The sequence below is a fragment of the Juglans microcarpa x Juglans regia genome, chromosome 3D (genome assembly GCF_004785595.1).
Source record: "Juglans microcarpa x Juglans regia isolate MS1-56 chromosome 3D, Jm3101_v1.0, whole genome shotgun sequence".
Classification (NCBI taxonomy): Eukaryota; Viridiplantae; Streptophyta; class Magnoliopsida; order Fagales; family Juglandaceae; genus Juglans; species Juglans microcarpa x Juglans regia.
Window position 1 is genome coordinate 28,661,679 of NC_054598.1, and position 24,767 is coordinate 28,686,445.

The 24,767-nt window shown below is 34.3% G+C and overlaps 3 protein-coding genes across 5 annotated transcripts; 2 read left to right on the plus strand and 1 right to left on the minus strand.

The window, feature by feature from the left end:
* Window positions 1–1,577: 1,577 nt before the first annotated feature.
* On the minus strand, window positions 1,578–18,198 carry LOC121253957. Of its 3 annotated transcripts, none has more exons than XM_041153900.1 (4): window positions 18,046–18,198; window positions 17,865–17,920; window positions 17,311–17,502; window positions 1,578–1,604 (listed from the first exon to the last, which is right to left on the minus strand). In XM_041153900.1, exons 1-3 carry the CDS (start codon window positions 18,104–18,106, stop codon window positions 17,356–17,358), a joined length of 264 nt encoding a protein of 87 aa, XP_041009834.1. In that variant the 5' UTR covers window positions 18,107–18,198; the 3' UTR covers window positions 1,578–1,604; window positions 17,311–17,355. The 3 variants fall into 3 exon arrangements, with proteins under 3 accessions (XP_041009834.1, XP_041009836.1, XP_041009835.1); XM_041153902.1 differs by having other exon boundaries at window positions 1,578–1,639; window positions 17,310–17,502; XM_041153901.1 differs by lacking the exon at window positions 1,578–1,604 and adding an exon at window positions 10,137–10,162.
* On the plus strand, window positions 4,906–7,085 carry LOC121253956 (protein PLASTID TRANSCRIPTIONALLY ACTIVE 7). The gene is made up of 4 exons (XM_041153899.1): window positions 4,906–5,059; window positions 5,319–5,375; window positions 5,489–5,548; window positions 6,571–7,085. The coding sequence occupies exons 1-4, from the start codon at window positions 5,012–5,014 to the stop codon at window positions 6,904–6,906; spliced, it is 501 nt and encodes a 166-aa protein (XP_041009833.1). The 5' UTR covers window positions 4,906–5,011; the 3' UTR covers window positions 6,907–7,085.
* On the plus strand, window positions 7,753–12,671 carry LOC121253955 (protein phosphatase 2C 57). Its single transcript, XM_041153898.1, has 10 exons — window positions 7,753–8,238; window positions 9,172–9,300; window positions 9,420–9,525; window positions 9,848–9,958; window positions 10,459–10,538; window positions 10,667–10,720; window positions 11,432–11,603; window positions 11,744–11,776; window positions 11,870–11,916; window positions 12,408–12,671. The coding sequence occupies exons 1-10, from the start codon at window positions 7,925–7,927 to the stop codon at window positions 12,529–12,531; spliced, it is 1,170 nt and encodes a 389-aa protein (XP_041009832.1). The 5' UTR covers window positions 7,753–7,924; the 3' UTR covers window positions 12,532–12,671.
* Window positions 18,199–24,767: the final 6,569 nt, after the last annotated feature.

Genomic DNA, 24,767 nt, shown 5'->3' on the forward strand with positions numbered 1-24,767 from the left:
TGTTTGATAAAGTCGCCTCTCGAAAAGTCTTAATGATCCATAAATGAGTTTTTGGAAATGATTTTATCCCTAAATATTAATAAAATGACAAAATTAATATTTCGTGCATTTATTTTCAAAATAATGATAGGATTACTATTATATTATTATTCATTTACTATTCTTTTTGTATTTAATTCTTTTTAATTTTTTATTTTAATTAAGGAAGTATGTATTAGTAAAGTTATATATTTTTTTAATTTGTTCTTAGTAATTAAAGATATTAAAAAAATACTTAAAAGAAAATGATAAAAAATAAAAAAAAATTCAAAATGCACTTGAGTAATAGATGAATAGTAATATGATAGTAATCTTATCACTATTCTTATTTTCAAAATGATCTTTTTACCTTTGTATTTGTGAGGAGTTTATACTGAAAGTTCTCCGGACCCGAATTTAGGCTCTAGGAAAGAAAGTCTAAAAAGTCATAGAATATTTTGGTATTTTGTCATCAACTATATATTGCTCTCGATCAATATTGTTGTCTCCATCAATCGACCTTAATAGTTTATATATGCTCCACTTTATTTATTTTGAGTATTATTAATTAGAAATTTGCTTTTTCTTTTTCAAATATATAAAATACTTGGTTTAATTAGATTAATTACTCAATCTATATTTGAGGTTTTGAGAATTTAAACTGTTTATATATGAAAGGTCAGGTGCAACATAAGATTAATTGAAAAATCAAAAGAGTAAGAGAAATGATAGTTGCAATCGTGAATATGCAAGTGTCGTGTAATCACTTTAAAAAAAATGAATAAATATGAGATCTACATAAAAAAAATTAATTTTTTAATAGTGGATTCCACTCTTTTTTAAAGTGACTGCACGACACTTGCGCACTCCACAACTATATATAACATTACTCTGATTCATTTGTTTCAGGAAGAACATACACATTGATTACACTCTTGTCTCCAAAGATGGCTTCGTTTGCTACTAAGAATTCAAAGAATTCCTTATTTACCGTTCCGTTCCGTTAAGAATTTCTTATTTGTTAAGGAATATTCAAACTTGCAACCTCGACAAACAAGTTACTCGCGTCCTATCTCTACACCGTTTTAATATGTCATCAAAATAAACATTATTATAAAAGAAAAATAACCAAAATTGAAAAATAACTTATAATGACGATTCGAAAGGAAAAATGGTTGATTTTTGGGTTTGAAATGGGAACTACCAGACATAGCTTGGTGACCATGACGTGCGCATTAAAGAGAACTTTTCAGATTGAGGTCATATGCACGATTTTGACACTCATAACCAAAGTTATAATCAAAATACTAATGTCGCTCTCTTTCCTTGTCCGACTAAGAAATATCAATTTTTCCTCACCAAATCCCATTTTCTCGCCTAACTAAGGAATGCCGTTTTTTACCCATTCAAGGAATTTCATTTTCTCACTTAACTGAGGAATCTTCATCTTTTTTTACTGATTTTGTATTGATTTGCCTTCTCGAGATAGCTTAGTGCTATTAATCCTTAATCTGTCAGCTGAGCATCATCACCCCCGAATCCTCCTGCATCAATAATGATATATATATATATATATATATATATATCATTATCTATATATATATATATATATTTATATATAAGGCTTCTGTCGGTTATTTAGAGACTGAGACTATTATATTATAAACATTATCAACTTATTGATGCATGTAGATTAGCGAAATAGGAAATTAGAAATATTCCATGAAAAAACAGATAATAATAATAATATAATTGAAGTAAATACATTAAAAATGTTTAAAATTGTGAAGAGTGAAAAAGAGAGGCTGACCCAACACAAATCTAAACGGTCGACTCGAACGTGACTGCCATCTTTAATTATGGGGTGCTGTTATTTTGCTATCTCAAATGTACCCTTCAAAGTTATTACTAATGCTTTTATTAACTTTTGTTTAATATATTCTTTTATTTTAAATATTTTAAAAAATATACAAATACACTAACGAAAATTTTGAGCGGTAAATTTGAGAGGAAAACATAACATTTTCCTTTAAATTAGCTCCATTTTATTTTATTTCTTTTTCTTTTAAATTTCAAAATTTTAATGTACTTTTCTATTTTTTTAGGAAGGATAGAGTCTTCAATTGAGTTGGAGAAAGTTTCCTCCGACGATAAAAGAATGACATGAACCGATCTAACATGTGATGATTTGAAAATTACAATGCGTCACTCAATGACATATATTTTTTTATTGATTTAAAATATATATTCTTACATGTTCAAGAGATACGCAATCTGTATGTATACTGTATAGACGAAGGAGTGCGACCAAATTAAATTTCAAGAGAATTTCAATACTCACTTCTTGAATGCATTGCATCAGACCTTTAGCCTCCTTAATCAAATTTCCGTTTGGTGAATAGGACTCATGAGAAGCTTGCAACTCTTCAACCAAAACCAGACAGTCACTCTCAATTACAAGGTTTGGAATACCATGAGGAAGGCAAAGCTGCAAACCCCTTAACACTTTAAGCAGCTCAATAGTAGCAGCATCATCAACTTCATCTTCTATTTTGCTTGCAGCCATAATAACCTCTCCTCTGTCATCTCGCAGAACCACTCCAATCCCAGCTTTCCTCGCATCAGAAAAAATTGCCTCATCAACATTAAGCTTCAGAAAACCACTTGGAAGTAACTTCCATTGAGGCACTTTCCTAATATCAGTTGCAGTAGTAAGTCAAACCTCATTAAACACTTTATAAATGACAAAGCATGATTGGCTGCCTCCATGGGATCAACAAGAATCTGCTCCATTTGCATTTTGTTGGGTCTGAACCAAACACTCTAGCTCAACAAAAACAACATAGTAAACTCTGCTTCAATTCCTTGAATCATCACAAATCTCACTATTTCCATGAAAGTCATTGATGGCTGAATATTCTGCAGTAAGGGTAGAAATTTCTGCCATAATTCTTGGATTTGTGGGCACCACAGCAAAGCATGTGTAACATCCTCCATAGCTTCCTTGCAAAAACAGCATCCATCATCCACTGCTACCTTTTTCTTCCTCAAATTAGTAAGTGTTGGCATAATTTCCTTACAAGCTTTCCATGCAAAAGTTTTGACCTTCCTAGGAACTTTCATCATCTGCCATAGACTTCACAGTTTCTTATCTTACATCTGTGTTGAGCTTTCCCCATCACAACTTGTATTCAAATTCTGAATCATATGGTAAACACTTTTGACAGTAAACCACCCATTTGATTCTTGAGCCCAAATCCACTTATCCATGTACTGTGTAGTCGAGAGCCTAATCTTGAGAATATCATCAGCCACCCTTGGATTGAAGAGAGCCCTAACATACTGCACCTTCCATGTTCTTGCTATCTGATCCATAGGTTGTCAACTGTATCCTCCTCATTAGCATCTGTCACTAATCTTCCATCCAGCTTAGGTTGTAAAACTCTATACCCTGGTACCCATGAATCCTTCCAAATCTTAATATGTTCACCTGTCCCAACTCTCCACCTGCAACCTGCAACCTGCCATCAGCCACCTCTTAGCTTCAAAAATACTTCTCCAAGTATAAGATGAATTTGGGCCTAATTTGGATTGGAAGAAAGATCCATTTGGGAAGTATTTAGTCTGATAAATCCTTTGCAACAAAGAATCCTCATTTTGCAAAATCCTCAAACCTTGCTTAGCCAAGAAGGCCATATTGAAAAAATGCAAGTCCTTAAATCCCATTCCTCCTCTAAACTTAGACAAACACAACCTTTTTCCAGCTTAGCCAGTGCACTTTGTTCTCATCACTCCTCTGTCCCCACCAAAATCTTGCCATCATCCCCTCCAATTCTTTACACAAACTCAAAGGTAACAAAAAACAACTCTTAGCATAAATAGGAATGGACAAAGCTACGGCCTTTATGAGTATTTCTCTCCCTTCTTGTGAAAACAATTTTTCTTTCCAACTCTGTAATTTCGTCAAAACTCTACCCTTAATATCAACAAAAGCCCTTTACTTAGATCTTCCCACAAGGTTTGGCAACCCTAAGTTTTTATCATACTGCTGAAAGCTACTAACTCCCTATAAATTTAACAACTCTCTTTGTCTATGTGCATCAACATTCTTTGAAAAAATCACAGCTATTTTGTCTTTGTTAACTTTCTGTCCAGAGACTATCTCATACTACTCCAAAATCCATTGAATGTGCCTAGTTGTCGCGACATCAACTCTATAGAAAATTATGTTGTCATTCGCAAATAGGAGATGAGTAACCATAGGAGCTCCTCTACACACTTGAATCGCTTTCACATTCTGATTTCTCTAAGCATCTTTCAATAAAGAAATTAACCCTTATGTGCATAGGAGAAAAAGGTAAGGGGATAGTAGATCCCCTTGCTTAATGCCCCTAGTTGGAATAATAGGCCCACGAGAACCACCATTAATCAAAACTGGAAATGAAATAACGGATAGAGTAAAAAGCTGAAAACTCTTCGTTTAGTTACACAAATCATTTTATCTCATCTATTTTATTATTATAATTTTCTCAAATTTTCACATAAATTATAATAAACAATTTAATTTTTTTAATTTTAAAATAAAAATTATATTAAAAAATTATATTTTAATAATACTTTATTTAATTTTTAACTCATCTAATCGTCACAAAGATTTTTGTAAGCAAACGATAAATATGTTGAAAAGAATTACTACATATATAAAAAGATTATATAAAATTAAATTTATAAATTAATATAATTTAATATGATTCGTTATATTTATTTTATAATAAAATTAATTTTATAATTTAACATATTATATTTAATTATATCAATTTATGAATTTAATTTTACATAATCTTTTTGTATCTGAAGAATTTACCACGTCGAAACGGCAAATGTAAGAGAGAATTTTCTTGGATTTCGACACTGTTAAACCTAAAAAACAAAGCAGTAAAAGAGAACGAAAGACGGATAACGCAGACAACAGGCTCGCTTCAGCGATTCAGCCATGGCGATTTCCGCACTGTCTTGCAGTCTCTATTCAGCTTCAACTGTGGTTTTTTCTCTTTCCCTCTCCCATAAATATCTCTGTTTGTTTCTTGAGAAAACTTCTGATCAAGAGAAAATTTTAAAATAAATTAACTTCTAGAATTTAGTAAGTTTAAAAAAGAAAAAGAAAAACAAAACAATTTCCTGTTTGGTTCGCGAGAAAAAGAAAGAGAAATTGGAAGAAAACAAGATTTGTAGTTTTATATCATCTACTTACTCGATTAACTTAATACTAAAAGTTATTATTATTATTTTTTGAAATGTAGAGGATTGAGGCAAGAGCTTGGAATTCATGGCGGCCGAGCTGCCCTGTCCGCCCGCTGGTTAATATTTAAATTTGAATCTCACTGCCAATTGTTTATTTTCAAAATTAAAGCAAAATTCATTTTTTCTCCTCCTTTTAGTGATTCTAATTATCAATACAAATCATTTACAGGTAATGTCCCAAATACAAAAGGATGGTCCAGGCCGGCGAGTGTGGCGGCGTAGGAAATTGGTACAATAGAAGCCCCTTTACATAATTTACTCATTTATTTATCTTATATTTTTTAGAGTAATTATAGTAAAGGAAGGAGATTTTGATAACTTTTCAACTCTATGGTTGGAGGCCTTGATGTAAGATTAAGGAGGGTCATTTTCTGCTACAAAATCAAGTGGCTGCGCACTATATTTATGATCTTACAAAGAAACATATGTTACATGAATGCTCCCTAATGAAGGGAGGCCGAAATTGGATTGATTAGAGTTTTCTTTGGATCTTGGTTGGTATATTTGATTCATGGTGCTCATCTGATATTCATTTAAGAATTCTTCAGTGGTTTGTTCATTTCTCCACATGGTAGTGTGTATATTACTATCTTCAAACATTGACAGCTGGGTATTTCACCCTATGTGCTGCGTTGAGCTAAGTACTGCTGAGATTGCAATAGGCAGATCCTGCCTTACATCAAGAGGGAGAATCTTCAGAGATATAACTGGCAAATGCATATGTGGTTCTGCTGGTAATGGGAGCAGTATTTCTATCCTAGTACCAGACTTTTGAAGTATCGGGGAGGGTCTTTATAAATCGAGGAAAAAATGTTCAGATATTTAATAGTGGAACCTGATTGCAAATCAGACATTTAATGACCAACATAGGACATTTTAAGCTTCAACTAAGTCAAGGGAACGAAAAATTCTTTGTGAACTTTATTGCAAGTTTGGTTACTAGACTAGAGATGCTGCTATTATAGAGTTGAACTTCCCATGAAGGCTTGTTACTGCTAATTTAACTGGATTGACCTACTGTGTCCTGTAGCATGTTGGTTTTGTAACCCCTATAACCAAAAGAAAAACCTTTTGATAATTTGCTTCAATCATGATGAATATATTTACAGCCGAGCTAGAAGCTAGGCAAGCAGTTTTGTACTGTTGCTTATGAGACCATAGTCAGAATGACTATGTCATCGGAAAAACTTCTAATGCTTTGCACATAAGCACTATCCATAATTACTAATGCATTAGTTTTCTTTGTTTCAGACAAAGAAGGATGACATGTTGCGGTACAAATTGGAGCGAATTCCTTTCCTTGAGGAGCAGATGAGGAAGGTAAGGGAAACAGGGAAGCTGTTGACTATGGACATTGAAAGATTGTTACTGTCGGAGGATAACCGGTTTGATTTTGTGAACGAGGTAGCTGCTGAGGCCAAGGAATATGTTGAGAATAACGTGGACGAGTATGGAGGTAGGAAAAAAGCCATCCTTCATGTGCTCAGCAACCGTGTGAATGATGCTGGGTTTTACCGACCAGAGGCATATGAAGAATCTGATCCCTTTAAGCCTGGCCCTGATTACCTGAAAGAAGAATTTACATAGGCGTAGATGGATTTACTTTTGTCACTGAGAGTTGTAATTGTCAGCTTCTGTAGGACTGTCATTGTATTCTTATCTTTCCTTGACCTTTCATACCGTTTAACAATTGTATAAGGCTGAGCTGAGCTTGCAATCTGAGTCTGAAAATTGAAATGCATATATATGAGAAATCTTGCCAGCAAGCTCCATTGGGAGGTGTTTGCATCAAGCTCCACTTTAACAGTTAAATACTAACATAAGATCCGGGTGAATGTGGTGTACATAACCAGCCATTCTCTTGCCGAAGGGAGGAAAAAGAACCAAAAAAAAAAATTCAATGTTTTCTTTTATGGAAATGAATGGAAGCTAATAATGTGCTCAACAGCATTTAAAACTATCGATGGATATCGATTAACAAATTAACAAAATTGATATAGAGAAATGATGTTTGAAATTATAAAGTATGTCAGCACTGCACATCCCTTTTAAAAAAAATAAATATAAGATTTATATAAAAAAAATAATTTTTTAATAATAGACTTTATTCTTTTTTAAAAGCTGTGTGACGTGTGCACCCTCCACAACCTATAACTATATCTATCATTACAAATTGAGTCGGGTGAATATATTGATTTCAACCTTCAAATAATTTATGTACAAAGTAGTACAACCTTCAAACATGTAGTACAACCAAACATATGGAGTTGTGAAATGAGCAAGATGGGTTGATTGGCTTCCCACAAGAATGACAGCTGAACTATAGTCACTCATTTTGTAGAAAAGCAAATAATCAAAGTTTGACCAATGCACAAGGACAGAAATGAATCACTGGACCATCTGACGTGGCAAAATCAGAACGGACTCTAAAGGATTCCACCCAATCTGGAATCCGATCCGTTAAATCAGTTAGAGGCCTTCCTTCACCCTCTCTTATCCTTCACTAAACCAAAGCAGCTCTCCACCACTACTTCCTAAGTCCAACACAGTTACTTCCAAACTCTTTGAACTCTTCCGACAGAGCCATTAATTTCAAGCTCTGTCAATGGCACTACCAAGTCCTCAGTTGCAGAAATTCCTCTTGGCAAAGCTCCAAAACTACAGCAGGTCCAGCCTCAAGCCACCGAAGAAATTCACTAGTACCGTCAAACCAAGAAGCGGATGCTGCTCGGCTATTGCTATCGATGTGCCGTCATCGCTAAGCGGTTTAGCCGGTGTTCGATGGGGATTGACAACCCTGCAGGGTCTTCGGGAGGAGATGGAAGACGATGCTGTTGTCCGGTCTGATGGCCTTGATGGGTTCTCGTTTGCTGCAGTTTTTGATGGGCATGGTGGGTTTTCTTCAGTCAAGTTCCTCAGGTTAGGCCAAGTGGAAATGATATAGTTTGATCCAAGTGTACAGTTTTCTTAGAAGGGGAAAATAGAGTACTGCTTTTTCTATGCTCGTTTCTTTGGTTTCGATTTAATTTATTTTGTGGGATACTGGGGTTACGGTAGCACTTACGTTAATAGGCGTGATGGGCTGCCATTCTTTTTTTTTTTTTTTTTTTCTTGCTTTCTTCAATTGCATATTAAGCAAGTAATTGGATTTGCTTGGATTAGATTATATTGGAAGCATGTACATGTATTTGTTTGCCGATTCTCCTGGGTATATTAGGAGGACTCAATCTCTATCCAAGTATCTCAAACCTTGAAAATGGTTTGTTTCTGATATGTCATACCTGTTTTAAAAGTTGTAGAGTAAGAACCTTTTAAGCATCTGTTTTTCATTTCTGAACCTTTTTATTCTAAAGTTATTGACTAAGTTGTGTTTTAATAGTGAGGTATTCTCAGGTATTCTGTGAATATTAGTGAAAAAGTAATGATAAAATATTGAATAGTAGTGAATAATAGTAAAAAGTAGGTGAAAAGAAATAATAAAATAATGAATAATAGTGAGGTATTCTCAGAAAACTTGACGTATTCTCCAATAATCAATTTTGATGCCTTTTGATGCAACTTTATTCATGAATCCCAGTTTCATCAGCATTCTTAAGCTCAACGAACAGAATATTGGGTGGATCATGGAGACATTTTTTCCTAGTCTGTACAGGGTTTGAAATATCTCCACTTGTTGCATGTATAAATCTTCATATACAATTAGGACACATGGTATAATTTGTCGAGCTGAATCCATATTGTAACTCTTGCCTCTTGCTGATCCGTGAATATTATAAAGAAATCTGGAATATAATTGGAACTATTAATTTTTAATCAAGTTTTATTTGCAATGTCCTATCTGATCAACCACAGGGATGAGCTATATAAAGAATGTGTTGCAGCTTTACAAGGTGGGTTACTTCTGAGTGGAAGGGATTTCGAAACCATTAGAGAAGCATTGCAAGAGGCGTTTGCAAAGGCTGATACAAAGCTATTGAATTGGTAGGCTAATATATGCCTTATGCAAAAATCTGTCTTGGTCATCCTATATATGATCTCAATATGATTGTATACTCTTTATTATTGCATTTACAGTTTGGATGGTGCTTCATTTTGTATAGGCTTGATGAAATGTCTGGGGATGAAGATGAATCTGGAGCAACAGCGACTGTTATGATGATTGGAAATGATATGCTGTTTATTTCACATGTTGGCGACTCATGTGTGGTATGTGTCCAATCCTAGCACATTCCTTTTGTAGGCTGCATGCTGACCTCATGGTTGTTTTCTATATTTTTCTTAGAGAAATGTATTGTTATTTTTTTCTTCAATTATACTTAGTTTGGTTTTTCCGATAAGATATAGGGGAAAGAAAAGGAAATCCAACAGAAAAGGAGGAAAAATAAAGGAAGAGTATTCTCGTTGAGTATGGTCGGGATAGAGCCTTGACTCCCATTAAAACTTTTAGGAATAAGATTGAGCTAGTGAAACTAGAGGTCAGAGAATTTTAACGATCTTTCATGTTTTCTTAGCCAACTTGTTGGTGCAGGTCCTATCTCGCTCTGGAAGAGCAGAAATCTTAACCAATCCTCATCGACCATATGGAAGCAACAAGGTCTCACTTCAAGAAATCAGAAGAGTTAGAGAAGCAGGTGGATGGGTGTGTTTTTCTATTCATTTTCTTCCCTGAAAAAAAAAAAAAAAGAAAAACTGAAACCACCATGCAAATGTGAAAATCCATTTTGCCTTAATAACCAATTTGGTACATGCATTGAATTGGCATTATCACTGCTTTTGCCTCATTCAGGAATAGAGGTTAAAAAAATGCTATTCTTTGAATATATATATATATATATATATATATGGCTGTATATCTCTGCTCACCAGGTACTAGGAAGTTGGAGTATTGTCTGAATGTTAGTCAACAGTTTAGGCTATCTTCTTTCCATTCAGGAGTGAATCTTCCCTTCAATTCTTGTTTGATGTTGGTTTTGATTCAATTGGCATGTTGGCATGGTTTTTAATGTTTTCATATTTTTGTAATTAAAACTTCATATCTTCAATTCTAAAGGTTATTAACCAAAACTCCTGCATTTCTTTGGAGCTCTTATATAATCCATATTATGTGTCTCATGAAAAGTTTTCTTATGGGGTCTACAGATTGTAAACGGAAGGATTTGTGGAGACATTGCTGTAGCTCGTGCTTTTGGCGACATGCGTTTTAAGACAAAGAAAAATGAGTCGGTCTTTTGCACTCCCTTACTTCTAATCTAAATTTAAAGCACTGCTTTGGAGTAACTTTTAAAAATGCATGGCCTACTACTATATGCATCAGCTGATGGTTTTCTCTGTTTTCGCACATGAAAAGGATGCTAAAGAAGGGAGTAGTAGAAGGGAGATGGTCTGAAAAATTTGCTTCTCGGTTGGTACTCTTATATATTTCTTGTTTGGTTGGTTTTTCATTCATATACATATACTTCCGATTAACTTATTGTAGTTGTTAGTTTTGCTTTCATGTTATAGTTGATTTCACCTCCATCACGAATTTGACACTTTTTGATTCATGTCCAATGAATGGATCAAATTAAACAAAAAATTAAATCTGTTGTCAACTATCAAATAAACTATATGGCCATATTTAGCTGCAAATTCTATGTCATTAGGTCATCATTTGAGTGTTCTATAGGCTTGAATATGTGCTCGAGAACTGCCAATTGAATGGTTGAGAACTTGAGATCTCAACATGTGTGTGCTTGTATGTGAGTATCTGTGTTTATGCTGGAATGGATGGATATGGAACCATTTGCTTATTGAATATTTGATATGTTATGCCCCTTATATTGACTACCATCGGAAATTTTGAGAAGATTTGAACCTCTTTTTTCTCATTCTAAATATACAATTCAAACTTGTAACAATTGATGCCATACTGGTTTATGCTCGTGATTTTTTGTGAATTGTATTAGGGGGGAAGATTGTTAAGTTGTTATGAGAGGAAGCTTTACTAGATTTCTGGTATAATCTTAAACTAGTAACATGAATTATGTATACAGTGATAGTATTGTAGCAGTTTGTGCATCCAAGATCTTTTAAAGGACTGTTCTGATAGTGAAAAACATTTATTTTGTACCAGTGTACAATTCAACGCAGACTTGGTTACTGCATCTCCAGATGTTTATCAAGTAGCTCTTGGGTCAGATGCAGAATTTGTACTGTTAGCATCAGATGGCCTATGGGATTACATGAACAGTTCAGATGCAGTTACTTTTGTTAGGAATCAACTTCGACAACATGGAGATGTTCAGGTATGTATGACACCTTGTTTTAACATTTTGGTCCCATAAATTTGTTATGACCTGGAACCCAGCTTAAAGTTTTGTATTCTTTCCTTTCATTGCTATTTTAATTGTGTGCTGTGTTAAGTTTAATGTTGTTCTGATTTCAGCTTGCTAGCAAAGCACTTGCAGAAGCAGTTCTGGTATGAATTACATGGACCTATGGTTTTATTACGCATAGACTGTTATATATTTTGCTTGGAAGTTCTAATGACCGACTTGCATATGCCCTGCAGGACCGACGATCACAAGATAATGTCAGCATTATCATTGCTGATTTAGGGTATGCGCCTGCTTATTCATTTATTTAACTTGTATACTTCAATGGTGAGGCCAATTAGATGACAGAATAGCTCTGATTAAACCGATGAGAGAAAATAATACATCATTAGAATGAAAATAAGCTCAAGATTCACAGTTAAGTATTCTTTTCCAACTGGAAGTTAAATTGTCCACAAGCTAGAGTTTAAAGTAAGGCTTAAAATTTTGAGTAATGCTACATGTAGTCGTAGAGTGCATAAGCACCTTGCAGTCGTTTTGAAAAAGAGTGGGGTCTACTATTAAAAAAATTGATTTTCTTCATGTGAGTCTTATTTATTCACTTTTTTCAAAGTGATTGTGCAGCGCTTGCACACTCACGACTGCAACTATCATTTCTCTAAAACTTTTATCACCACCTGTTATGCTTGTAATCTTTTTGTGTATTTTCACTTCTTCTGACTAATTTTTGTGGACCTTTCTCATTTTTCCTTGGTTCTTCGAACTTGTGCATAGGCGGACTGACTGGCAAACTTTGCCACTTCAGCAACAAAATTTTTTATATGAATTGGGCCAAGCTTTTGCTACAATTGGTATTGTGTCAGTTGGAATTTGGATGTCATCTCAGCTGTCTTTATAAATTTGAACCTCTGGCATTGTATACAAATCAATATAGATTGCCACATTCTCTGTATTATATATTATTGTACATGTCTCAAATAATGTTGGCTTAGGAAACTTAGAATAATCTTAAAGAGTACCATGAACTTCGCTGCATCATATTTCATTTTCTGAAGTTTGGTGACTACTTAATCACTGCAACATACATGCAAAGAATACTGAAAGCGTTCGATGGAAAATACGTTCTAATAGTGATGGCAGCACCTATGATCAGGATTCATGATGTAATGACTGACTGTTTTTTCCTGTTGTGTAAAGCATGCCAAGAAAACATGTTCTTGCTTCATTAGAACGAGGTGATCAGGTTCAATAATCTGACTTGTCCTCTTATAACTCCTTACTTGATTGGAAGAACATGTTAATTCTGAGATGCATTGGTCATGTTAAACCAATTAGGCAGAATCCTGAACTAAAAACTATACAACAAATGCAATCTCAATAATCAGAGCAGTAAACGAATGAAAACATGAGATATTGGTATGAAGTGAAAATCCTTCGAAGTACTCTTCAAAGGCAAAATCACTCTAGAAGAGTGAACTAAGAGAAAGCCAATCCATCAAATGAACTTAGTTGTACAAATAGTTCCTCTTACAACCCCTTGTAATTAGGAATTCCCTTTGTGTAAGACAAGCGACTTAATTACCTTCTGCCGCAACAGCTCTAGAACCTTTAGGCAATTTTGCAATCTTGAATTCTACTCCCAAAACTTCAGTGGCTTTTCTTGGATATTGAAGGATAGAACTCTTGTGCTACTTAACAAAACTCTAGGAGAGCATTCTCAATAATCTCTCTCTCAAAAAAAAAAAAAAAACATTTCTCACAGATTTTGATCTCATCTTACATCCTAATTAAGATACTCTTAAGTTCTTAGAATCAGATTAATCATCACTAAATATAAAATTCAGAGCTTTTTTCTTGGTTCTAAGATAAGTTTGAAATTTATCCCAAATATGTCCAAAACTTAAACACTTGTGATGTTCATGAACTCTTTGAAAGTCTTGTCCTTCTCTTTCTTCCTAGGGTGACTCTTTGATAATCACCCTTGAATTCTCCATTAAACTTGAAAGATTTGTCTCTCAAATTCATGCTTCCCATGGTTTGAAAAACTTCAACCTTCTAACTCATGAGGTAAGGCCCTCATCCCTAAAACCTTACTCATTTGAGAAGTAATTATTTGTGTCTTATATATTATTATATTTCAAAGCTAGCTAGAGAGTACTTTCTTTTTTCTTTTTTTGTCAAATAAAGCTCATATATTATATCTAAAGAGAACCAACAAGTTTTTAACTTTTTCAACTTTCATGGTGTCAAGGTTCATACTTTCCTCATTAACTATGACCTTGGGGTTTGAAACACTCTGGTAAAGACCTTCTGATTTTCTATGCAATCTTACAACCTGAAATTTTCTCATCCAATGATAAAACATATCATTGAGCTAAGCATAAAATTTTCTTTTTTCATCTTAAGACTCTTCAAATATAGAAGTCAATTACATCTCAACAATAATAAAGACATATAAAACTATATACTTATAGAATTTGAAAATAGAATTTATTTGTGTTATACCGGTTTTTGCAATTGACCAGTTTATTAATCATATCTTATCGAGTCAATCCATTTTATCAGGCCAAACCCATATATATAAAACCCAAATTTGCTTATTACATGTTGTGTTCGTATTGGACTTACTGATTATGTCATATATTGCCGGCCACCTGGCCCCTACCGATCAAGCTTGTTACAGTCCAAATTTTCTAACTTTTCACTGAGGTCCGTTTTATTATTGTAAAATTTTTATGAAATACAAAATTTTAGCATTTTGAATTAGCTTTCCAACACCATCGATCAAGTTCATGCATTGATCATATGATTGTTTTACTTTAACTAGGTCACTATATAGAAGGATTATGGCCAGATTCCATGTACGTACTATTAATATTTGAATCGAGCATAGGCAAACAACAGTACTTAGTCTATATTATATATAAAGATTGATTTTGTTATTAAAGTCTTAATTGTTTGACACCGATCGATGTTGCCAACCAGAAGAACTAGCACCATGCATGTCTTGTCTACGCAAAAGATTAATACAAGATGGTATTTCCTTATTCCATCTAAAATCAAGATAAGTTGAACCAACCAGTGTTGACCAAATGACAACAGAACATGATAATTTCACTAAAGGAAAAGAAAAGACAAAGCAAAAAAAGAGACTTGGTAGAGAGTCATGAATTAGTGGAAGGAGAACTTGGATTTTAGCAGAAGATCAAATAATACACTTTCTCTGAGAATTCATATTTAAGCAGAAGTTAAAAAATAAAAAATGTCAGAAAGCTGTCCGCTCAAATTTTCAAGGCAATTAGTTACATATACACACACACACACATATGAGATGCATACGTACAATATTTAGTCACTATCATGAAGAAAAATTCACGAAAGTTCCATCCATGATTTTGCATTGACTTGTATATAAGTACTACGACGTTCTAAAACATGAGGAGTACTCCAAGCTGGTAAAGATCGATGGAGGTTTCTGTTAAGCATAATTTGCTATCGTCAGCCTTAGTAGTGTATTAATGGTGAAGTTGAATGGTACCAGATTATGAATTTCTTAATTCCAATACACAATCATGAATAGGAGAAGAAGAATTAAGGGTGGAAAGAAAAAGGAATTAGTCGGCAGTACTGATCAAGAGCACTACGAGCTTCTACTGATCAAATGATCAGTCTCACACAGCTATTACATGAGAAATTTGGTGCTTATAACAGCCATTGATATAATTTCTAAAAGTGTATAGTTTTTGGTGGGGGATAGTTTTATTTTTCTGATGGTAGGATTGGTTGTTTTGTTAGAAGCTTTTCCTCCCCATAAGTGAGGGGTAATAAAGTTATATGGAGGTTCCGTCTTCCTTTTTTTTTTTTTCTTTCATAAAAAAAAAAAAAAAAAAAACCAGCAATTGATAAAGACAATATTTAAGGTCTTTGAATTAGGAAGTGGTTTTATTCTTCTCTTGTCTGTATACATGATGAGTTGGAAACAACCATTAGCTAGAGAGAATTTTACACACACACATATATATATATATATATTATATGGGTTCAAGCTGTAAATTCTGACCATCAAATTGGAAGAATAGATCAGTAAAAAATGGTTTCAATGAAGTGGATTGAACTAGCTAGCTAGCTTGCCAAAGGATATTGCTTGTATTGGTTGGGCCCCTCACCTTCATTATCTCTTAGCTAGGCACTAATGATGTCAGCGTTGTATAGAAACTACAATCAGGTGCTAATCAAGGATGTATTTTTTTAGCACTTAATGTTGGTGAAATCCATATTAATATAAAAGCAAATGGCTTGTCAGGATCGAGGACAAGAAAATCATTGCACAAAAAGCAATTTTTGGACAGTGACAACAACGATCGAGTAGTACTACTCCGTCCAGAAAGTGTCAACAACCATGCACATACATGAGTGAGTCTTCTGATCTTTTTGCTGTTACAGCATATTTAGGCAAATTAAGTTCACAGTTTGAAAGATTCATCATGTGGACCTTGACCACCGGCCCCGAGATAAAACAGAAGAAAGAAGGAATTAAAGAAAAAAACAGAAGAAGAAGAAAAAGAAGAATAAATGGAAGAGCATTGTATATGCCTTTTCGACATGTAATCATATCCTGACCTTGCATATAGAGTATTATAGTCACAAAATCACCAACCACACGTTTTTAATCCAGGTCGGTTCTACTGCATGTACTACAGCTGCTTTAGAGCATTTTCTGCGAAATTAATTGTATTGAAAGTAGTATTTTAAATTTCATACTGTACCGGTCGGTACGGTCGAAATTTTTTGTTTCGACCGTCCGGCCGGTACAGGTACTATATATGTTCCGTACCGGTCAAAATACCGGCCGGTACCGGTCGTACAGGCCGATATTTCGGCCTGTATTTTTTATTTTTTCATTTTTTCAAATCACAAGTTTATTTTTTAACCTCCAATTTAGATTAGACTATTTATAATTTATATATATATGTATTTATATATAATTTATTTATATATAGACTATTATTTTAGAATATAATTTTTATATATATTTATATATATAATTTATTCATATATCGACTATCTCGAAACGTTATCCCGAAATGTTATCCCGAAACGGTATCGGTACTGAAATATTTCGTTCCAGTACCTTGACCGGTACGGCGTCCGGTACGATATTCAAAACATTGATTAAAAGATCATGATCTATTGATGATCAGCATGGCCTTTAATTTGCTTGCAGCTGGTTCAGTAAATTCAGTACTCTTAAAAGATTGGTCAACCTGTAAACGTCTGCATTGTTTTGGATCCAAGCTGCGAATGAATTAATATAATTTATACCCGTGTTTCTGTATTGGATTATATCTGCTCGATCGTTCGAGAGGATCTTCTATTTATTAATCTTTCTAGTATCAAATTAGCAGTAGCAGAAACTGATATTTTTATTCATACTTCATATGTAAATATCGATCATAGATATCCAGGACATGCAAGCAACAGCAGCAGATCGAACTGCATACACAGGAAAGGAAACATGATCTGATATCATATATAGGCTCTCTTACTACACCCACAACTAGGGCTATACATCTGATAATTATAATTAGCTAGGATATTATATATGGCTTCTCAACACACACATGACATATATATATATATGATCGCAGCCTCAATCTTCACAGACAGGGAATGGTCTATATATATATGATAATATAGAGTAAAGGTCCCGGAATTAAGGTAGTTAAGGGTTCCTGCTACCTCCAGGTCTATTCTTCCTAGGATTAGGTTCATGCTTGGGATTAGGTCCTGCATCATCATAATCCAGCAGCGAATCAAGCTTTTGAAGCTTCCTCGAGTAGTAGTTGTACTTCATCATTCGATTACCATCCTTTACAAACAAATATAATTTATTATTAGCTAGCAAAAAAGAATTAGTATATATTAGCAAAAGAATCATTTATTATGCAATAATTTATTAGTTCATGATATATATATATATATATATATATAAATATATATATATATTATATCATGTTACCTTCCAAACCACATATATATATATATATAGGATGATAATAAAATCAGTAATATATAAAAAGTAACGTAACCATAAATTATTGCATTATTTGTGCATGAGCAATATTACAATATAAACGTTAAACAAGAAGTCGATCATCTTCATATCTAGCCTCCTATGTATACATACATATATATATATATTAAAATTAACTAGATCATGGGGCTATGTACCTTGTAAAGTGAGTGATGATTGGGATTCATGCGATCCTTGAAGCCTTCAACCATACCTGCAAGAAATGTGAGCATTCGTGAAACTTCTCAAGTAAAAAAATAAAAATAAAAATAGAATAAATTGGAAAGAGCTAGGGATCTATCATTTGTAAATATGTGTATTGAGAACTTTAATTCTCACCAGACAAGGGAATGAGGAGTATGAGGAGAAGAAGAACAAGAGTCTTGATTTTAAGAGCCATGGCTAGCCGATCTTCTTCTTGATCTTCTGGTTAAGCTTTTGAGACTAGGAAGGTGAGCACTGGCTTAAGCGGGGAAGACTGGGGGAGGGGAGGGTCTGCTTTTATGCTTGCTGCTGGGTGGACAGAAAATGTGGTATCACGGAGAGAGAAAGAGAGGTGTTATTGTAATTGTGCAACCCCCACCGAATAGCAACAGCATCATGATGATGGGATGCATTAATATTGATCTTTGGCCACAACCCTAAAGTCAACTGCACTATTTCGTTTTTTGTATTAAAAAAAGAAGAGTTTGTATGCATGTAGATACTGTACGTACACATGAATTCCTTGCATGGCTTAAATCCTAACGCCAGTTTCAGCTTGGCTTTTTGGGGGTATTTGCCACTTTAATTTGCTTGCATACACACATACATATATATAGTACAATCTGCTTTTCTTTTCTGATCGATCTACGTACAGTACCCTCCTAGCTAGATGCATCTCATGCATATATATATATATAGAGTAGTGATACACTAACAATTCATCTATAGTTTGTCTACTATTTCTTTAAAAAATATAATTTTTTCAAATTTTAGATACATCAAATCAAAACCAAAAAGCAAAGTCAAATTTAAAAAAAATATTATTTTATTCAATAGTAGTTCAAGAGTAGTAAATTCGTTGGTAGTTTATCATTTCTTTTATATATATATAAATATATATATATATTTATATATTTATAGAACTCTAGATCATTACTTATGGTCTTGTGATAAACTTCTAGGATACTTTAAGTGTAATGCGTATTTAGTCGTAGAGTACGTAAATATTGTGTAATTATTTTGAAAAAGAGTTGAATTTACTATTTAAAAATTAAATTTTTTTATATAGATCTCGTATTTTTTTCAAAATAATTATACGGCGTTTACATACTCACGATTGCAACTATCATTTCTCATACTTTAATTATATATAGTCTCTCCATTGTTCCAATAATAGATCAAAATATTACTCCAGTTAACAAGTACTAATCAATCTTCTTGAGACGAATTTTATTGATCTAGTAAATAATTATTAAAGTAGAGTAATTTTACATACAACCGTCAAGTGCGTAAAAGCCGAGTAATCGTTTTGAAAAAGAATAGGGTCCCCCATTAAAAATTAATTTTTTCATGTAAATTTCATGTTTTATTTACTTTTTTCAAAATGATTACGTAGCAGTTTCACGATTCACAATTATAAATATCTTTTGTCATTATGAAAATGACTACTCTCATTAATGAAATTAGCATAACCAGTAGAGTGCGCACCTGCACGATGTGCACGCACCATCGATCGATGCACTGGATCAAAAAAATTGTTAATGCTTAAGGGCGATATAGATCAGAAAAGACAACAAACTATTCTAAATTCTATTTCTAATATTTATAACATGATCTTTCAAATTATTTTAATTTTATACTAATTGACTCAATAGAAGCATGCATGCAAAACTCTTTTTAAACTCACATATATATTAATGTTGTGATTAATTAATTCTCATTTAATAAGAGTAGCAGACGATGGTTATCAGTGCCACTGCACAGAGAGAGATCAGAGAGAGAGGCAGATGATATAAAGCTTCATGTTTTGAAAATTTTTTTGTGTATTAATAGATATGTACGAGGCATATTTGTAATCCACGTATTTGGATGTAACTACGATTTTTTTCCGTCACATGTGAGAGCTATCAATAAAATTAGAATACTGTCATCTTTCTTAAAAAAAAAAAAAAAAAAAAAAAAAAAAAGAAGTATGAGGCATGCATGCAGAGCATTAACTTTTTTGGGGTATGAATTGCCACTACCTAGGAAAAATAATATAATTGATCTTTTTTTTTTTTCCAATCTCTATATATATAAATTAAAGAACGTACTTGATCTTTCTGAAGAGCTCCGTGGTACAAAACAGCACTATAATATTGTGTGGTGCTAGCTTTTGGCCCTCATCATGATCATATCTTTCGGCTTTCATCACTTTCTAAGTCAATAGATGGAGACAAACTGCATGATGAAGAGATGATCAGTGGGCTACAGATGAAATCAAATACAAAAGCATTAGGAGGATTGAGTGTTGGGGACCATTATAGTGTGTCATGAGCTAGCACTAGCTAGCCAAAGGGGGACATCCATGCATGAACTCAACACTTTAAACTCCTGGCCAACTCCATTAATTTTCTTTAAATACATGTATCTTAATTAAAGAGGAATGCTACAAATACGAACGAAAATGCACATACATCATGAGTTGGCACTACAAAAAAATTACTTATTTGTAATTAATTAATTCCAACGAAATGATTATTTGTAAATAAAATTTGTTTCGAATAATCTTTTAGTTGTAATAAATTAATCACAAAAATTTATTTTTCTTGTAGTGCAAAAAAAGCAAAATTTTGTCAACTTTTTTTACTTTATTTTGCCGATCGGTGCATTTTTATATTCTTTTCTATAATTTTTGTATAAAATATCCAAACCCAATCTTAAATTAAAGTATCTCCCCCTCAAATATCATAGAATCTCATATATATATATATATATCAGCTACACTTATCGGTCAGTGTAAAATATTATGATATATATATATATATATACATATATTGTACGAATAATAAACTAATTTATTACTAAAATAATCCTCGTTTTTTGGCAACGTTGTTGTCGAAAGGAGTGAGATCGAGGATAAGTGCACTGAGATCGATAGCAGCATTTTTAAAGTCACTAAAAGACTGTTGATCAGAGTGGTGGGAGCTGTTCATTTAGGAAGCTTACGCAATATTGAATATCATTTTTAGTTTTCTGATCTCTCCCTCTGCAATATTGAATATTGAAGTTTCCTGTTTTTCGTTGTTGTCCAGATTTTTTAGTGCAGATGAAAGGACGAATCAATAACATCTTTTTTATTTTTATAGATAAAATGAGATAAATTGAGATTAAAGTTAAAAAATTAAAAAAAATATTATTATAATATATTTTTTAATATTATTTTTATTTTAAATTTAAAAAAATTAAATTATTTATTTTATTTTTATTAAAAGTTAAAAAAATTATAATAATAAAATAAGATAAAATATTTTCCGAAAACATCGAACTGCAGCACAAAAGTGATAGTTAGATCAGCTACCAGCTTGTCAGGAATTGGGAATTAAGGGAGGAGGGAAAACGTACAACAAATATAGCAAAAGAAAAACACTATTCTGTCCTCATAATTATACTTAGTGATAGTAGCGTTGCCCTTTTTTAATATATTTAAATATTTTTAAAAAATAAAAAAATACAATAATACATTAAAAATTACTTTCTTTAATTATTAAATAATTAAAGTGAAAGAACAAATTTAAACAACATATAGCATTTCCCACAGCAAAAAAAAAACATATGATCCAACTCCACTGGTTTGCTACACATGTAAGGTGCATGCAAGGCTGTCATATCATAAAGCGTCACAGCACTTTCTCCCCCAACACTTACATACTAAAATTTGCAGTCCTAACTGCATGCCATTGCCATTCTCTTCCCTTTAACTTTCCCCAAAATTAAAAAAAGTCAAAAAAGCTTACGACGGCCACTATATATATATATGCAAGGTGGCTTTTCGGGAACAACACACCTAGGTAGCCTTAGTACGTACTTCATTTGTCTTTTTGCAGTAAACTAATTATCTTGTTTACAACCCACTTTTCCCACCCGCGGCTGCTTTTCTGTTTTAGTTAAATTTTATGAACAGAACTTGTTATAAATATTTTACCTAATTGGTGTATATATATCATAAATTATATATTGTATAGTTGTCAAATATAAGATTTAGATAATATCTATAAGATCTATTAATTGTGATTAATAAAGTGACATGACTGAACTCATGTTGACACATTTTTAAAAGTCCATAATTTTAGTTTGATCAAGAGCATTAAAGTGATTCGAGTTCTATTCATATATAAGGACTCAAGTACTTCTATTATTTTATGATGAACAAAATTGAAATTCAGGCACTATATATATGGTTATGGTCCCCACACCATATATAGGTCTCTACTCTAGATTTATATATTGTTGACTCTATGTATCCCATTGCAGTGAGTTTTTTTATAGAGTAAATATTGGACGTAAAAGATTGGATAGCTGCGCTCTTCCCTCCAATGGCTACGAATACGTTCTCTCTACCAAATTTCTACAACGGTTTGGTATGTGATTTTGGAACATTCATACTCTCCAAATTCAATAGTTGGTATTAGAGCCTCTTTGTCAAACCGTTGTGGAAATACATCTTCCACTTGTAGCAATATGGAATCTATACTTTATCCGTGTACTATTTTTCACCCATTTAGTTTTGGTTATAGTGTTTTGGGTGAAAGGGGTGGCTGGAGAGTTTTTTCTCGGACATTTGGTGTGATCGTCAGGGGTGAGTGTTAAGGATGTGTTTCATTGCCTGTCGACCGACTCCGTCAATCTGCAACAAGAAAGATGGTGGTCTGGTGTGCCTGATGCACATTCAATGCCTATTCTAGAAATATAAGCGTATTTATCTATGATGAGAGATCTCAAAAAAATCTTACCTTGAATCATTGGAGCTAGCTCTTTATATAGATGTGAATTCCCGCTGATAAGGATTGGTTAATAGCTTGATTTCTTCCTATGACCTTGGGGCTTCAATTATCAAATCTTGAGATTTCAATGTAGAAGGAAGGAGTTACCATTCTTAGGTGGATATATCATTGTTTTCTTTATTAGCAAGAGACGCCTCCAACTATCAACGATGGTTACTATATTAATCATGCTAAGGGGCATGATTTCTTGGTGGCGAGTACATAGCACACCCTTGGTCTTCCAACTTATTGGGCTTCCCACATGGGCCTTAATTGATACTGTTGGGCCCATTTATCGAGGCAAAAAATGTTGCCTCTCCAATTACCCTGCAAATTCTCGTCATGTTGGCGTGGTGGGAATTTAATATTTCTAAACAGTTTTGCCTATCACACTGTCAATTCTGATTGGCGGTTCATCCTCCTATGCCTCAAGGAAGTAACAGCTCTGCGTCTGCACCTAGTCATATCACCAGATCGTGGGATCTTTCCACAATGATTTTACTGTCAGTTCACTCGCACATTTCCTGGAGTACTCAACCGCTACTCCTTTATAAATATTTTTCTCTCTCCCGTCGTAGCATTTTCTCACTTCTTCTGCCTATTCATCTTCTCCCTTGTCTGCGTTATCTGTTAAAACCCTATCCTCCATCCTTCATGATACTCGTTCTTGTCAATGGCCTGCAGGAGCGTTGCTCGACTGCCTTCTCATGAATCTCCTCCTCCCCTTCCGTTGGGGTCTTCGACAGCAGCATAATCTGCCTCTCAACATGACATTCCTTATTACGAAGGTTTTGATTGGTCCTTCATCCTTACTATGATCGACCTTTGCAAGTTAAGATATTCGTATGGAATCCCCAACTCGGTGATTCTTGAGGTTCCTCATTATGGGGCCATCGACATCAAGTGCTTTGCCGAGAAAGTGACCCTTACTACTTGTGCCCTTTCCCATGGGTTGAGACTCTCTTTTTGCCGGCTAGTACGTGACGTTCTTGACTTCTTGAAGTTGGCACCGGCTCAACTTCACTTTAATGCTTGGAGAATTTTGATGTGCTGATGTGTTGCCTAGAGAATGGTCTTGGAGCCTGCCTGAGAGGAGTATCCTGATTTGAATGCTCAGGATTTTATCGTTATCATGTAGTCAGGACTTTGGAAGGCAACATTTGTAACATCCGTTCCTATTTCAGGTAACCGTCTCGCGTGATTTGAAGGTCGGCATTCTAATACCAAATAGTGGTAGAAGAAATTCCTTTTTGTTTTTGGCCGAGGATGGGAGTTCCCTGGTAGCGAGGGCGATAGGGCTGAATTCCCAGTCCGTGCTAAATGGGGGAGCATTCCCGATGATAAGGTGATTGTCGTTGATCTATCTAAGCAAGAGTAAGCTCGCATTGAAATGGTTTATTCCTAGGTTGAGTAGAACCAGAAGCTCTTTGGACGGGCCCCCTGTTGTTGATAGGTTTCTGGTGATGCCCGACTTGTCCCATGTGAGTGGTCGTCGCTTTTTGAGGGATTTGGCCGCTCCCCGCGACAATAAAAGGCCTGCCATCACCCCGCTAGAGAAGGAGGGGAAGCGATCCTGCAAGGAGGTCAGGGCAGCACCTGATCCTCGTGTGACCCGGGCTCATCCTGGAGTAGGCCTGGAGAATGCTCGCCCTTTGGAAGATTTTTCTAAATTGGTTCAGGACCCCCGTGGGAAGGCAATCTTCAATCTGGGAAGGTTCCTTTAACTTAAATGGTCTTGGCGACTTGCTGGGGGTAGGCCCTCACAGACTTGGCCATGGCTTTTGATTTCATGTTTCCTTCCCAAGAACTCGATTATGCTTGATCGCAAAATTTTATCCTTCCATCGATCCTGCTAGTCTACCTGGAGTTGATCGACGAAGAGGAGGATGCGGACATTGATGCAGCTTTCTCTCGTGGTCTCTTAGGTTCTTGTTCCAATGATCTTCGAGATGTAACCCCGACGGGGGCAGTAGAGACTCAGGACCAGGTTGGTGAACCGCTGGCCGAGGTTTTCTCTAAAGAAGAGGCAGGGGAAATAGAGCCTACCCTGGGCTC

Excerpts from the sequence above, each read along its gene's own strand:
- LOC121253956 (XM_041153899.1), top strand. The coding sequence starts at position 5,012 with ATGGCGATTTCCGCACTGTCTTGCAGTCTCTATTCAGCTTCAACTGTG. Across the intron at positions 5,060-5,318 it reads TCTATTCAGCTTCAACTGTG|AGGATTGAGGCAAGAGCTTG; the intron begins GTTTTTTCTCTT and ends TTTGAAATGTAG. Across the intron at positions 5,549-6,570 it reads TGTGGCGGCGTAGGAAATTG|ACAAAGAAGGATGACATGTT; the intron begins GTACAATAGAAG and ends TCTTTGTTTCAG.
- LOC121253957 (XM_041153900.1), bottom strand. The coding sequence starts at position 18,106 with ATGGCTCTTAAAATCAAGACTCTTGTTCTTCTTCTCCTCATACTCCTC. Across the intron at positions 17,921-18,045 it reads ACTCCTCATTCCCTTGTCTG|GTATGGTTGAAGGCTTCAAG; the intron begins GTGAGAATTAAA and ends CATTTCTTGCAG. Across the intron at positions 17,503-17,864 it reads ATCATCACTCACTTTACAAG|GATGGTAATCGAATGATGAA; the intron begins GTACATAGCCCC and ends TTGTTTGTAAAG.
- LOC121253955 (XM_041153898.1), top strand. The coding sequence starts at position 7,925 with ATGGCACTACCAAGTCCTCAGTTGCAGAAATTCCTCTTGGCAAAGCTC. Across the intron at positions 8,239-9,171 it reads TCTTCAGTCAAGTTCCTCAG|GGATGAGCTATATAAAGAAT; the intron begins GTTAGGCCAAGT and ends GATCAACCACAG. Across the intron at positions 10,539-10,666 it reads TTTAAGACAAAGAAAAATGA|GATGCTAAAGAAGGGAGTAG; the intron begins GTCGGTCTTTTG and ends GCACATGAAAAG.